At 36.5% G+C, this 15,301-nt stretch overlaps 3 protein-coding genes across 7 annotated transcripts in view; 2 read left to right on the top strand and 1 right to left on the bottom strand.

Moving 5' to 3' along the window:
• Positions 1–1,867: 1,867 nt before the first annotated feature.
• Positions 1,868–15,301, bottom strand: part of LOC129803043 (pinin) — a 28,992-nt gene continuing 15,558 nt past the window's right edge. Inside the window, exons 1-5 of one of the 5 annotated variants that reach the window (XM_055849372.1) lie at positions 12,475–12,539; positions 4,320–6,590; positions 4,129–4,252; positions 2,494–2,639; positions 1,868–2,415 (exon numbers count right to left, since the gene is read on the bottom strand). In XM_055849372.1, coding sequence (XP_055705347.1) covers positions 2,261–2,415; positions 2,494–2,639; positions 4,129–4,252; positions 4,320–6,570 — 2,676 coding nt within the window. In that variant the 5' untranslated portion in view covers positions 6,571–6,590; positions 12,475–12,539 and the 3' untranslated portion in view covers positions 1,868–2,260. Of the gene's footprint in view, positions 2,416–2,493; positions 2,640–4,128; positions 4,253–4,319; positions 6,866–7,193; positions 7,578–12,474; positions 12,540–15,301 lie in introns of those variants that run through there. The other 4 variants (XM_055849363.1, XM_055849390.1, XM_055849399.1 and 1 more) reach the window with 4 other exon arrangements.
• On the top strand, positions 7,826–9,224 carry LOC129803140 (ZZ-type zinc finger-containing protein 3). Its single transcript, XM_055849500.1, has 2 exons — positions 7,826–8,841; positions 8,908–9,224. The coding sequence occupies exons 1-2, from the start codon at positions 7,936–7,938 to the stop codon at positions 9,091–9,093; spliced, it is 1,092 nt and encodes a 363-aa protein (XP_055705475.1). The 5' UTR covers positions 7,826–7,935; the 3' UTR covers positions 9,094–9,224.
• Positions 9,132–15,167, top strand: LOC129803132 (N(4)-(Beta-N-acetylglucosaminyl)-L-asparaginase-like). Its single transcript, XM_055849488.1, has 4 exons — positions 9,132–9,393; positions 9,467–9,849; positions 12,241–12,446; positions 12,519–15,167. Exons 1-4 carry the CDS (start codon positions 9,201–9,203, stop codon positions 12,862–12,864), a joined length of 1,128 nt encoding a protein of 375 aa, XP_055705463.1. The 5' UTR covers positions 9,132–9,200; the 3' UTR covers positions 12,865–15,167.

The raw sequence follows: 15,301 nt of genomic DNA, 5'->3' as shown, positions 1-15,301 counted from the left end.
CCTAATTAAAAGTGTCACGGAAGGACCAAGTGGCAGCCGCTGCCACTTATCGGATTTTACATAATATTTTAATATTTTTACATATATTTTAACATTCGGAGCCTCAGTCAGTTCTTTTCTGGTGTCTGAATCAGAAATTTCACCTCCTTGGGTACTGTATCTAAAAATTTTTAACCATTCGATGTTTTCATTTTTATCAGAATCATGGCGTCAGGGAAAGTGGTCTGCCTTTGAATGCGGCAGCCTTTGAATATTTCAATTTTTCTCTTATTTTTCAAAGCAAAAATTCTACATATGAACAATAGTTAATACTATTAACTATTTTCTATTAACTTCGCTTAACAAAATGGATTTTGAGCTTTGGTAAATAAGAGAAAAATTGAATAATTCCCATAATTATTCATATTTCATACATATTTCCCAATTCAATATTTCCCATAATTCTTCTCAATAATTTGCAAAAACACTTTCAATTTGTTCTTTTAAGGCTTTTATACACTAACAATCAAGAAAATTACATCTGCAGAACGTCAAACTCCCATATAAAATGCATATGGCAGCAACTGCCACTTGGTCCTTCCGAGTGCAGTTTTTTGTTTTTGCAATATATTTACATTAATATTTAATTTTTATTAAAAATTTTATAACGAAAAAATAGCCAGATAAATTCTGCACGCATTCAATCGGGTCTGCAGGCGAAATAATATATTCTTCACTATAAAAAATTAAATTGAAAACTAAATTGGCAGCGGCTGCCACTAGGGTCCTTCCAAGTGTTAAAAGAGCCGAATTTGCGAGAGTCTACTGTACGTAGTTGATGACTTGTGCGTATGGTGCTCCCTCACATGGCAGGTTGAATTCCCCTATTCATTTATAAAATATTCAATGTTCATTAACTTTACAACCAGACAACCATCTCGCCCGAAGTATAAGCTTAACTTTCACAGAATTTTCCCCTCGATTTTCCTGGGAAATCTTCGGGAATGGTTTTGGAAAATTCGAAGACTTTTCCTCGGAAAATTTATAGGAATCCTAGCCAGGGTATTTTCCAAAACACTAGGAGGAAATTTCCCTTTTAAATTCCCAAGAATGCCTGTAGAAACTTCCCCATAAAATTTCCCCTTGAATTCATCTGGAATTCACTTGAAACCAGCCAAATTTTCCAAGGGAATTTAAAGGGATCTTTTTGGAAAATATCGACACCTCAGCGGGGTAATTCTTCCAGAGATTCCACCCTAATTCTCGTTGTTGAAATCATTGGAGATTTTTGGGAGAAAACTCCTGACGACGTAAATATCGAAATTTCGGTGAGAAATCCTAGAGAACGATAATGGAAATTGCACATAGAAAGTTCTCTAGGAATTCCATTAAAATTCCCTAGGAAGTTACCATGTTTTCCGAAAGAAGAAAATTCCAATGGAAATCCAACAGAGTCTTCATCCACATGGGCTTCGTGTCTCCGTGTGCCGAGTTCAGGGTGTCGCATTCTCCGCAACTCCGTTTGTAGCGGGGATTATTTTATGGAATAGCTTACCTCGTGAGAGGAAGAGGGAGCTTATCCTCAGATTTGTGACTGCCACGCACTCCATAAATCCCAGACAATTAATTGTATAGGGACAATTTTTGTACACAGGACAATTTGTCCTATTTGCTAATTTAATAAATTGAATTGAATTGAATTGATATGTACTAATATTTTTTAATGAGTCATTTGTCTTCTTGGTTGGGATTTAAATCCGGGACACGCTTTACTACCTTAACAATTTATAACTTAATATCCTGGTAGGAAAGATTGAACCATTCCTTGATCAACGACTCCTTTCATTACTTTAAGCAACGGTTTATCAAAAAAAAAAAACAATTCTTGTTCTTCTGAAGACCATTTTGTATTCTTTATTACTCTTAAAGTTCGAAATTGTTCAGAATAAGCCATCAAATTTCTATCTAATAATAAGATATCTCTCTACAATCACAGAGTAAACTTTTATCTGTAACTATTCGTCTATTCATGACTATCATGTTTAAGATGAATTCCTTCTTGGTTAAAATATTCTCCAACATTATCGGTGGATAGGAATAATTTGTTTTGAGTATAGATTGAAGGAAAAAAATTGGAACACTATTGCATGTTGTATTTTCTGGTAACAAAGGCAGTATATAAAGAACTTTCAATAGAAATTCCTTTGCCTGAGCACGATAAGGATGAACATAGTTAATAAGAAACTAAGAGGAAAATTGGCCAGAGCCACAAGTACATTAGTCAAGGTTTGATTTTTCTTTTAGTAAAAGACTGGAGCAAAGCATCAAAGCTTTCATATGCATTGCTCATTGAGCGTCCCGATACAGATGGTCCTGGTACATCCATTGGTAGTCTGTAATAATCTCTCGAGCCATAGAATCCCCCAGCGACATTGTCTGCAAGTATTTTTTGCAAAATTATCATTTTTAGCGTTAAAATGAACGTTTATACCATTTTTTTTCTATAGAACAAACCTAAATCTGAATATGAAGACCGACAGAATGCTCTTCTTCCGCCAAAACTGATATCGTAGCAATTCAAATTGGGATTCTTTGGACCATTATCTATTGCTTCATAAGCATCCCTGGCTCTCTCGAAGGTCACAAAGCCATATCTCATTCTAAAGAAAAAATAAATTATTTACAAAAACGTATAAAACGTTGCTTTGCAATACTAATTTTATTTAACACGTTTTTCTTGAAATATTTTCCATGAATGTAACAATTAAACTCCTGAATAACTGAAAAATCCTGTCAAATAGATTTCGATCCAACTCCTTATATCATTATGCCTCCGGCACACCGGTAAAATTTCATGAAATCAAAACTCGCGTCTTTTTCTTTTCTAAAAAGATTTGCGTACACGTCTATTCCACTCTTTGGGACTCACAATTGGACTGATCTAAATTTAATTTACTATGATGTTCAAAAGAAGAAGAATAGGATAAACTATGCAAATCTTTATGGCTCCGGCACACCTTTTAGACCAGGAAAATTTCATGAAGTTGAAATTCGGATCCCTTTCTTTCTCACATGTTTTGCATATGTCTTTCTCATTCTTTCGCACTCTTCTTCTTCTCTTAGACATCACTCTAAATTCAATTTAGCTCAATGGAATTTGGTATGCGAAAGAATGAGATAGTCATATGTAAAACATGTGAGAAAGAAAGGGTTTCGAATTTCAACTTCAAGAAATTTTCCTGATCTAAAAGATGTGCCGGAGTCATTAGAAAAAGAAAAGAACACGAATTTTGATTTCATGAAATTTTACCAATCTAGTTGGCATTATTAAAAAAACATTATTAATAGAAATGTATAATTCTCTTAGGAGAACTGAAAGAAAATTCACATTATTCGAAGGCATGAACGTTCGAAGGAAGAGTACTTTGCCCTATATACGTGAACTGTCTCATCCTTCTCTATAATGGTTTCTCACTAGAAGGAATTAAGGCCCATTAAGCAATTAAGCCATAATGGCCTCTACACACTAGTAGAAATATCTTTAAAAAATGCATTTTTAAAGAAAATATCCCCTATACTTGTACACAGAAACGTCAGAATTTTTTTTTAAAAAGGCAGTTTTTGACGAAAATTGCTTCTAGTGTGTAGACACCATAAGAGAAGCGCAAGGATGATCGACAGTGGAGATCGGATTGTCACCTCATATTTTTAAGTATTCACTGCTTTTTACGAAATGTTTTATGCAAAATGTACTAAATCTGAATAGAGATCATCGAATTTATCATGCAAAGACATTTTGTAAAACGCGGCAGATAAGTGTCCAGAAATCATTTTGTTTTGTTTTGACAATACTTCCTTCATTGCCAATCATTCCAGCGCTTCGCTTATTATGCCCAGCGCACAATAACTTTTGTTTATAAACATGTTTTGTAAACATGTTTTTGACATTTCAATGAGAGTGAGTAAGATCTAAATCTAGTCATCTCGCTCATTCCCATAGGAAATTTTGAAAACATGTTTACAAACAAAAGTTATTGTGCTCCTGGCATAATGATCAAAATTTTGAATAACACTAAATATAAAAAAAGAAATAATCTAAAATTAGTATTGCAAAGTGAAAGATTGATTTTTTTTAAACAAAATACTCACCTTGTGACTTCTTTGAAGTGCAATGTGACTTTTGTTATTGGCCCATAAGACTGGAACTTTCTCTTGAGATCATCTTTTGTGAGATCCTCTTCGAGCTTTCCCACATACACGATGCGTCTCTCTTCTGAAACGAACCCACATTCTTCATTGTCAGCTTTAACCCAAAAAAAAACACACAGAAATCCCATCACCTGGAGACGTTTTTCTCGGATTTCTCGATCTCTGGGACATTCGACAGTCTCGTGATCTTGATCTCCTCTCATGAGATCGCGATCTCCGATCGTACGATCGTGATCTTGTATCTCTTGATCGCGATCGTGGATCTCGAGATCGGGATCTCTTCGAGCATGGTGATGGCGATCGACTACTGCCCGATGGACTCCTGTACGATCGTCTTGTTGTCCGGGATCGTGATCTGGAACGGTAATGCCGACGCCTGTGACTGCTGAACTTGTATGATCGCTCCGTGTTGGTGGAGGATGTTGAGGTGGATGAAGAGGAGGAGGATGATGAGGTAGATGATGATGAGGAGTCTGTGGATAGAGAACGTCGCCGTTGACCATGTTTTCGGCTAAGAATTGGCGAAAATTCCCCATGTCGTTCAGTCTGAATAGAAATTGTAACTGTTGTAGGTCGTATACGATCTTTCCTCAGATGCATTATCACTTTATCCTCGCCATGTTCCTTCGCAGGCACAATAGATGGTGCTGGGGTACCATTGGCCCCTTCAGGCTTATCCGGTGAGGCTCCATTTGGCGGTGAGACAGCACATCTTGGCGATGTTATACCAGGATTTCTCTTCTTCATCATCATATCTTGTATGCTGAATAGGAGTGAATTACTAGAAATTGGCGTTGTCTTGATTATTGTCTCAGTGATATTGGAAAAGAGGGAGGATTGATGCAAAAGATTACTAGCTGATTCAGTCTCTGGTGGAATACTTATTTCAGTATTGCACCCAATTGACACAATCACAATTTCCTCATATTCATTGGCCAAGTGAGTTGTTTTGAGTTCCTGGGTCTGCAATTGCTGAGACTTCTCTGTATCCTCATGAAGCCTCATTCCCGTCATCTCAGCGAGCGGAAGAATGGGCATGAGAGGAACAGATTTCACTTTTACTTCTTCATCCATCAACTTAAGAGCTGCTGCCCGTTTCTTCTCACGTATCCTCAAGGCTTTCTCCTTGGCCACAAGAATGGGATCACGATAGGTTACAGATGGTTTAGAATCTTCTGATGGTGGTTGTTTTTGCAACTCCTTCCGTATGGATCTTAGAGAATTTATAGGATTCTCCATATTCTTGACAGACTCCGGTGGCTTCTCAATTCTCTGATTGAGTGGTTTGAGCAAACTCTTGCCAGCTCCTAGTGAATGCCCAACATCTTGACTTTTTGTGCTCTTTTGAGTATTTTCTGTCTCGACAATTTCCTCCTTTACCACATATGTCATCATATCACCATTTCCCATTCTCCATGACCGATCAATAGCCCCTGGTGGTTTCTTCTCCTCCAGAATCTCCAGTACATTACGATGACATTTCTCATCCTGACTCACTTTTGACGCTGCAATTTGTCGTCTTCTTGGTGTACAGTAGTCATGATCATCCATTTCGAGTGGCCTCTTGACTGATTGCTGAGGCTGCTTGCGCTTCTTGAACCCGGTTGGAATGGGATTAGCAGCTAGAAATTTCATTTTCATTGAATTTAAATCATTCTTTCCACGATTTTGCCTAACTTTCTCCCCCGTAGCCTTTGGAGGTGCCTTTGTGGCTGTACTCCGTGACGGACACCACGTAGGATCACTTTGAATCCGATGCTTAGCATTCGGAGACACGGTAATTATATCTACATTCTCCTCACTCTCAGTCTCTTGTTGGGCTTTCTTCCGTGGACGCAACTGTGATTTTTTGCTAGAAGATGTCTTAGATTTCTTGGATTCCTTTTTTGTATCCTTCTTGGATTCCTTCTCAAGTTCAGCTCGCATTAGATTTAGATCTTTCCCTCTGCTGTGCTTCGTCTTCTTTGTCTTACGTATCTTCTTCTCTTCATCCTCCTGCACCCATTCAAGCAAATTGAAATCATCTGCTTTCTCATTAAGCGAAGTGTCCAGATCACCATCGATATTGATATCATCGAGACTGATACTTAGATTCATGTCATCGGGAAGGACAAATGTGGGCGATGCCGGAAGAGAGAAAGATTTCTTGTGAACACGCTTCTGTGGTGATGAAGCATTTTCCACGAGACTCCTCTCAATACGAGCATTTTCCTCTTGAATGGACTCATTCACTTGTGCTAAAATATTCATAACCTCTACATTGGGATCATCCTCCTCCTCCTCGTAAAATGTCTCATGGACATCTTCGCGTCCAGGAGAGCCAAAATCAAAGTCCGGATCAATTGATACAACCTCCACCTCAATTATCTGATCCTCCTGCATTGTTTCCGGTTCTTGTAATTCTGCAAAGCACAGAAAGAATCACATGATAAGTCCCCCCTATAGCCAACCGGCTTAGGGAAAACAGTAACATATATTTATCTCTGTTGATAGGAATTGAGAGTCAAAAGCACGACAGATTTCCACTGGCAAGTTTTTTTTTTGCCCCTGGGTCTACTGTAATCCAGTGATAAGACTCCTCCGCATTCAGCAAATTGGCAAGAACATTATTGAGGTTATGTCTACGCATAGGGTTTCCCCTAAAATTCTTCTCTTTTTGTTACACAATCCCTCTTAAAATATCCCTTGAATTACTGACACAATACAACTTCGAGAGCCCAAGCACATTAATCTACCCAATTTATTAAGATCAATAAAATAATATGCAAGATATTGCGATATATTTGGTGATCACCTTTCGCCTCCTTCAATCAACTATATCACACCCGGATTTCAGTGTGATCCGCCCCGTGACACATTTATCGGACAAAAGAGAAAAGGAAAACGAAAGCACACAGACTAAAAGTAATCTGCCATTGAAATCTCTTGCCTCATGGGGAGACGTCTGTATGGTGTGTTTTATATAAGTGAAATAAAAATAGAATTATCAGAAGAAAATTCCTTACCGCACAAAATTTCCCAAATTGCAAACACACACGTTCCCTCTTGGTGTACAGATGAAAGTTAAAACGTGTCCTCTTTTGATACACTTTTCTACAACACTATTTATGCACTTTTCCTTCTCTATTGAAACATAAACTTATTATATACACAATTCCTTATTTTTCTGCAGTTTATTCTCACAAAATTTGCATTTCTATTAAGAGTTCTTCACCAAAATATATACCATACACACGCGAAATCACGCGAATCACATGGTGGAAAACGCGAAAATGCTGTCGTTCACTTTCCCAAAACTTGCATGCCAGTCACTGGAATATTCCAATGGAAATGCCAAGAATTTGTTTTGATTTTTGATAATTTTTCAACTTGTGTTTTTTACAATTTTTTACTGCTCAAATGGTAAACACTGAAAATACCCAGGAATCATCAGTGGTGGCAAGACGCTTCGATGATTGTCTTCCATGCAGATTAATTAGTGGTTTTGGTATTATTGGTATTGGATTGTATCTGTCACATCAGGGAGGAAAACAAACCGGCAAATTCTCAAAATACACCCTATTTGGCCTTGCTACAGGTAAGATTGCGCTAACTTTTTACCTTGAAAGCTCGTCCTTGAAGTTTTTTCATAAACTACACAGTTTCTGTGGGAATTGGTGCAGCAAGATTGCTTAATATTTTGCCGAGTAAAAAGTAAGGTTAAAGTATAAACCCGGCGGGAAGTTTATTTACCAAAATTCCAATGCAATGGAAAGCATCGAGGAAAGTGAGGGATTCTACTTTGAATCTGACCAAATAGCTCTGAAAAATAACCAGGATTATCAAGCTCTCATGAAAACAATAGCAATTTTGCAAGTACAACGAACACAAGCATTGAAAAATATTGATAAGATTGCAAATATTCAAGCGGAAGTACTGGAAAATCCCAATGAATTTATAGATAAATTGGCTAGAGGGGAAGATTTGGGATTTCCCCCAAGAATAGAAATACCTGGAATACCTCAGATTGACTTCACAAAATACGGTGTTCAGCCGTCTATCAATAATTCTTCTGAAATTCGAAGAAATTCAGAAAATGTGGAAAATGAAGATGATTCCGGACTCAATGCCTTGAAATCCAATTCTACACGCCATTGGACTGTGGAGGAACAGAAGAGATTGGAAGAACTGCTAATAGAGTATCCTCCGGAACCCGTAGAGAAGAGAAGATTTGAGAAAATTGCTCGAGCCCTCGGGAATCGAACATACCTTCAAGTTGCAAGTCGATGCCAGAAGTACTTCAAGAAACTCCAAATGGCAGGCCTTCCAATTCCTGGGCGTCATCCAAAGGGTAATCTGATGTCGAGACAACAACATAAACTACGGTGTTTCAGCGGAAAAAAGTCCACATTCTTCCCAGATCTCGATGTTCCTGTGAGAATGAGTGAGGAAGAAGATGAATTTTGGCTCCATCAGCCATCTACATCTAAATCACCCCAGGACGATGACTCATCCTCACGTGGAGACGATAAATACATAGTAGTGGATGACACAGACGATGAGGAAGATACTGAGAATCCCAAGGAAGCAATTTTGAAGTTAGCTAAGAAAATACGTGCTGAGAAGGAAAGAGAATTGGAGTATCGCCCAAAGAGTCTTCACATTGGATATAGAGTAAAACTATTTTTAAATTTTAATTCTTGGAAATGTTTACAAAAAAAAAAACTTGTTCTCTTTCAGTGCGATATTTGTAGCATGGAGCCTATCAATGGAACACGATGGCATTGCAAAGTCTGCGAGAAATCTGTTGATTACTGCACAGATTGTCTTTTTGTCCAACTCATTCAATCGGATCTTCAGCATCCTCGCTCCCACAAGTTTATTGCACTTCGCGTGAATTATAATATCAATAATTCCGAGAATTGAAACATGGTATGGCTAAAAAGGTCTCTTTATCAAAAAACTAAGAGGAGGGGATACTTCAAATACTGTCGCATATTTTTAATTGTCTCATTTACAGTCATAAATTTAGAATGATAAAAACGTTACAATCGAAAGCTCAATTGTCTCCTCAATTTTCAATTACCACCATATTAGCAGTCTATTTCAATCAAGTGAAGATGAAATACCTAATCGGTCTGCTTATCGCACAATTATTCCTATTGACTTCTGCCTCTGTTCCCCTTGTTATCAATACATGGAATTTTCGGGATGCCAATTTTCAAGGTATAATTAATAAAAATAGAACCCTCTAATTTACTTTTTACAACTTTCTAATTTGCAAATTGAACAAAAACAGCATGGAAAGCTCTCTATTGGGAGGGTCGAACACCCCTAGATGCCCTTGTTGCCGGATGCAGTGCCTGTGAGATTAAGCAATGTGATACTTCAGTGGGATTTGGAGGTAGTCCAGATGAACAGGGAAATACAAGTCTAGATGCTATGATAATGGATGGAAGAACAATGAATGTGGGAGCTGTGGCCAATGTCAGAAATGTGAAAAATGTAATAGGAGTAGCTCGGCATGTCCTAGAATACACTAGGCACACCCTCTTGGCCGGAGATCAAGTATCGGAATTTGCACAGGAAATGGGATTTCCGCTTGAGTCTCTTCAGACGACAGCATCTCGACAGCAGTGGCAAAATTGGCTAGCCAACAATTGTCAGCCAAATTTCTGGGTGGTAAGTATTTTAATTTGTAAAAAATAAAAGTGTATTCTAGTATTTTATCATTTGAGATCCGAATTCAAGCAAGGAAAAAATCCGTGGACACCCAAAATCAAAAAATGAAAATATTAAATGAGGTTATGTTTTACTGGAAGTGAAGATCTTGCTGTAAAAGCGGATTCTGATCCCTTCTCACTAGAATTGCACTATATTTTACTATTGCGTCTAAGGAAAATGTTCAGGATTTCATCCTTGAGCCCCTTCCTTTTATTGTGAATGGATCAATAGATCCAAAAGGCGTAGCCAGGATTATTAGCAAAAGAGGGACCCGCGAGGGACCCGCGAGGGACCAAATTTGAAATCATGTCGGTTGATAGGGGAAGGTGGGGCTACATTGATATATGATTTTTTCGCTTAACTCTTTCGTCTCTTTTGGGACTGTAGTACCCAAAGAAGCATATGCATTTTCTATGAAAAACAATTTTTTTTAATTATTCCGAACTGATAAAAATCCGATTCTTGTGGATGATTACAAACTATAAGGATGTCCAAATGTAAGATATTTTTTGTAGGACCTCAATTAATTCTTGAGCTTAGATATTTTTGATTAAAAATTGTGAAATTGGCTTGCAGCATATACTGCGGTCCGGAAAGAGTTAACCCTTTAACTCTTTCCGGACCGCAGCATATGCTGCAAGCCAATTTCACAATTTTTAATCAAAAATATCTAAGCTCAGGAATTATTTGAGGTCCTACAAAAATATCTTAAATTTGGACATCCTTATAGTTTGTAATCATCCACAAGAATAGGATTTTTATCAGTTCTAAATAATTAAAAAACATTGTTCTTCACAGAACATTCATATGCTGCTTTGGGTACGAGAGTCCCAAAAGAGACGAAAGAGTTAAGGACGAGAAGGTTAAAATTTGGGGGTCAGAAAAAAATCACTTTTTCTGACTTTTTAGAGCAAAAAACAACTTTAGATGACCGTAGGAAAAAAATCATTTTTGGGTCACCGGTGACCCAATCGTCCTTAAAGGGTTAATTCTAAGCATTCTAAGTCAATCCGAACACCGGTGTCCCAAAAAAAATCCTATGGTTTCCTAAAGTCTTCTGACTTCTTTGCTCTTAAGAAGAAGTCAGAAAAAAGTAATTTTTTCTGACCCCCAATTTTTTTATCCTCTCATTCTTAAAGGGTTAAGTGGTTCGGATAGTTGTTAAACTTTTCATAAGTTTTTTTTCTACTTTAAGAAAAACATTTATCAAAAGTAGCTTGAAATTTCCTCTGAAATTAATTCCAAAAGTAAAATTAGAAGTTTTCAGTTTAAAATTTACTTTTACTGACGAGAACAGTTCCGCCTAAAAAATACGAAATATCTAAAATATTTCTAAAAGGTGGGCTTTTCTTGATAAAAATTCCGATAAAGGTAAATGTTCTTTTATGTATTTATGGCTCCGGCACACCTTTTATATCAGGGAAATTTCATGAAATCAAAATTCATATCCCATTCTTTCTTAATCGTTTTGCATATGTCTATCTTATTTTTTTTTCGCGCTCAAAACTAGATTGAACTAAATTTAAATTGGTCTGCTTTTTAAATGTAGAAGAAGAGTCCGAAAACATTTGAGAAAGAAAGATGTGTGAATTTCGATTAACATGAAATTTTCTTGATCTTCTAAAAAGTGGTGCCGGAGGAGCCATTAAAAACCTTATTAAAATTTAGTCTTGATGAATCTTGCGGATTTCGTGAGCTATAGTTTTGCTAAAGATATCAAGAAGACATTTCCTTAAAGAAAATACTTAATGTAAATACTCAAAATGCAAATGTTTTCATAGAATCTTAATTTTTTTTTTGCTGTGAAGTTTCTTTCAAAAATTTGTCCAAAAAATTTAATACCGGTCCGATTTTGACTTAAAAGCTCTTCAAATGCACCATTGCAGCTTTCTTTGGGAAAAGTTGATTAAAAGTTTCCTCAGTTATCTCAAAAAAATTATTTTGAAGTTCTTAAGATTTTGTGCAACAATTCTTCACAAAAATTTACGATGAATCCATTTTTATTCCAAATTTTATGGTTTTTGGGCTTTTTGGAAAGCTTATAAGATTCAACCTAAGATCTTTCAAGCAAGTAAAGACTCTTTTTGGTAAAAATGCCTTGGTAAACTGAATATTAGTTTTATTCAATCATTTTTAGTGTTAGGTTTTTTTTTGATCTTTTGAAAATAGTGTAGGAAGACAATGACTCTTCTCTGCCCCTTCCTCGCTACGCTCTTAGTGGGATCTTTTAAACTACATAAATCTAATACTTATGCAGAATAAATTCGACACTTTTTTATCAAGAAGTAGAAAAATCAAATTATGCAGCAAAAATAAATTCACTGTAATTAAATTGTTAATTATTTTCAGAATGTTGTCCCTGATTCTCGTACATCATGTGGTCCTTATGAACCCATGTGCAAAAATTCCGTTGAAGATTGCATTGCACCGGGTAATCGGGAAGATTTTGAAATTGGTCCTGATAATCATGATACAATTGGAATGATTGTGATTGGGAAAAACGGCCATATTGTTGCTGGTACATCCACGAATGGAGCTACTCATAAGATCCCTGGGTATTAAATAATATAAAATGAACCTTACCATATACAAATCAAACACTGTCATGTACTTCTTTACATTTGCAGACGTGTTGGAGATTCTCCAATTCCAGGAGCAGGAGCCTATGCAGATGATAATGTTGGAGCCGCCACAGCTACTGGAGATGGAGATATTATGATGAGATTTCTACCTTCTCTCCTCGCAGTAGAAGACATGAGAAAGGGAATTGAACCAAGTATAGCTGCAGAGAATGCTCTTCGTCGCATTGCTGAATTTTATCCCACATTTTCCGGTGCTCTGATTGCTGCAACAAAAGACGGACGATATGGTGCTTCTTGTTTTGGATGGAAGAGTTTTCCGTATGCAGTTACTGATGAAGATTTTAACGGAAGAACTACAACATTTACCATTGAATGCTTCACATTGAATTGATTTAATGTTGTAATGAACTCATGCATACAGTAGACTCTCTCTCAATCGCGAATATGGGGCAAAATGTCATCCGGTTTAGCGATAGAATTGAGCGTCAAAGCCTTTGTAAATTCCATAAAAAGCGCTCAATTATAAAGAATCACGATAAAATAGGAAGAACTACAGCGAATTTGAGCGATTTAGCTTCATAATTAAACGTGAAAATTGTCAACAAAATTTGTCGCCCGATTGAAAAAGAGCCGATTGAGTGAGAGTCTACTGTAGATGAATAATAAAGCCAGATATTCCCCATACCATTATTACTAAACTAAGTAAGTAAGGAAGTAAGGCTACAAAAGGCTACTTTTTGACATACTTTATCAAGAATAAAGTTTGATCTATTTTAATTTAGATCCACAATTTTTTCGTCTATTTAAATTACATTACGTTAAAGCCCCACTCCCTGTATTCATATAAGAAAAATATAATATCAATATAGCCGATCATCCTCATCTTCCCCTATTCCGTTAAAAACAAATATTTTCAAATTATTCAGTGGTGAGTTACCTTATTTGAGTTACAGGGAAGGCATTTTAAGAACAGTTTTGACATTACTCTATAAACATAAAAAAATAAAATATTGTTTTAGTGAAAATGGGAAGCCTAGAAAATCCACTAATTCATTGCCACACAATTCGTGATTTACTAAACAGACTAAATAGAATCTACAATGAAGTGATTGATCATGAAAATACTCTGCCAAAATGTGAAATTTGTTGGCAAAATCATGCAGAATTCAATTCACTAAAAGCACAATTATTCTTCATTGTGCAGGACAATGCCACCGGAAAAAAGGAAGAACGCCCTGCTTTTGAGTATGTCCAGCTAGAAAATGATCCTCAAATTCAACCATCGATTATTATGAAAGAGGAACCTGAACTTATCCTCGCAAACACTGAAAACTACCTAAGTGACATAGAATCAGATGATATGAGAGAAAGTAACATGGAACCCATGGAACATTCCGACTTACTGGAAGAAACAGATATTCTAGGTGATATCAAATCGAAGGAGGAAAAGATGACATGTAGATTTTGCTTCAAAAACTTCTATAATGAAGGGAGCCTAAAGGAGCATATGGCCAATCATGCAACAAGCGGACCATTCAATTGTTGTACTTGTGGAACTACATTTGAATCTGTGGACGAATTAACAGATCATCTGCAGAGTCACAAAAAGTACATAGATTTGGGATTAGGAAGCTCGACTATGTATACGAATACGATAAAAGTAGAACCAAACGCTCAGAGCACAATCCAGAAATCTCAATTTGATTGTGCATTTTGCGGCATGGAATTCTCCAAAAAACGACAAATAGTAACTCACTTACGTGTGCACAAACAACCGGAAAATAGTAACAAAGCTTTAAATAAAAAAGCTTTGGAAGGTAGAACCTGTGGATATTGTCATAGGGGTTTCAATACATCCAAGGGATTAAAGAAGCATCTCGAGATTTGTAAAAAGAAAAAAGAATTTCTTAACAAGAAGGAAAAACCATTGTATTCTTGTAAGTTTTGCGATAAATCCTTCCGGAATTCAATAACAATGGACAATCACATGGAATATCGCGAAGCTGCAAATATAAATTGTGATATATGCAATAAGAAATTCTGTATACACTCAGATCTGCAGAATCATCAGAAAACCGTGCACAGAATGAATGTTTCTCTGAAATGTCAGTATTGCAAAGAACAATTTTTAAACTATCGTCTCATCTACAAACACCATAGGGAGATCCATCCACGGGAACCCGTACCTCGAAGTCCACATCTTTGTGAATCATGTGGTTTATCAATGATGGATTCAGCAGAGCTTAGTCGTCATGCAATGAGTTGTCATAATTCTAGTAATAGACCAAAATGCGATGTTTGCAAAAAAATATTTGTTAAAGAGGCAGAACTAGAAGAGCACAAACGGATTCATATACCAATCTCTCAACTTCAGGATCTCTATCAATGCGATTTGTGTCCTAAGAAGTTTCGAATGAAGAAAACTTTTCTGAAGCACAAGCGTCTTCATGCAGAAAATAAAATTACTGAAATGTTCTGTAATGTTTGTGGAAAACGCTTCATTAATATTGAAAAACTCCAAGAACACGAATTGAAACATGTTAATGAAGCCCCCAGACTTAAATGCGATATATGTGGATTTCAGTATAAGGATTTGATACTCCTAAATCAACATCGAAAAATTTATCACAATATTTTCACTCAAATGATGCTGAACATGAAACCGAGAAAGAAATAAAACACGTTCACCCTTCACTGGAGTTTTTTTTTTCTCGAAAAAAAAAAATCTTGAAAAGTCTCTAGGTTGATAGTCCTTACAACTAGGGATAGGCTTTCAGATTTTGAATTTGAACATACTCTGCCTTTGAACATTTCTTGTTTTTCCTTTT

The sequence above is a fragment of the Phlebotomus papatasi genome, chromosome 1 (genome assembly GCF_024763615.1).
Source record: "Phlebotomus papatasi isolate M1 chromosome 1, Ppap_2.1, whole genome shotgun sequence".
NCBI lineage: Eukaryota > Metazoa > Arthropoda > Insecta > Diptera > Psychodidae > Phlebotomus > Phlebotomus papatasi.
This window is presented reverse-complemented; position numbering and strand designations above follow the sequence as displayed.

What these genes read in the sequence shown, in the direction of transcription:
- LOC129803132 (XM_055849488.1), top strand. Translation starts at nt 9,201, where the DNA reads ATGATAAAAACGTTACAATCGAAAGCTCAATTGTCTCCTCAATTTTCA. An exon ending in TCGGGATGCCAATTTTCAAG is followed by an intron (nt 9,394 to 9,466) that starts GTATAATTAATA and finishes GAACAAAAACAG; the next exon opens with CATGGAAAGCTCTCTATTGG. An exon ending in GTCAGCCAAATTTCTGGGTG is followed by an intron (nt 9,850 to 12,240) that starts GTAAGTATTTTA and finishes AATTATTTTCAG; the next exon opens with AATGTTGTCCCTGATTCTCG.
- LOC129803140 (XM_055849500.1), top strand. Translation starts at nt 7,936, where the DNA reads ATGGAAAGCATCGAGGAAAGTGAGGGATTCTACTTTGAATCTGACCAA. An exon ending in GTCTTCACATTGGATATAGA is followed by an intron (nt 8,842 to 8,907) that starts GTAAAACTATTT and finishes GTTCTCTTTCAG; the next exon opens with TGCGATATTTGTAGCATGGA.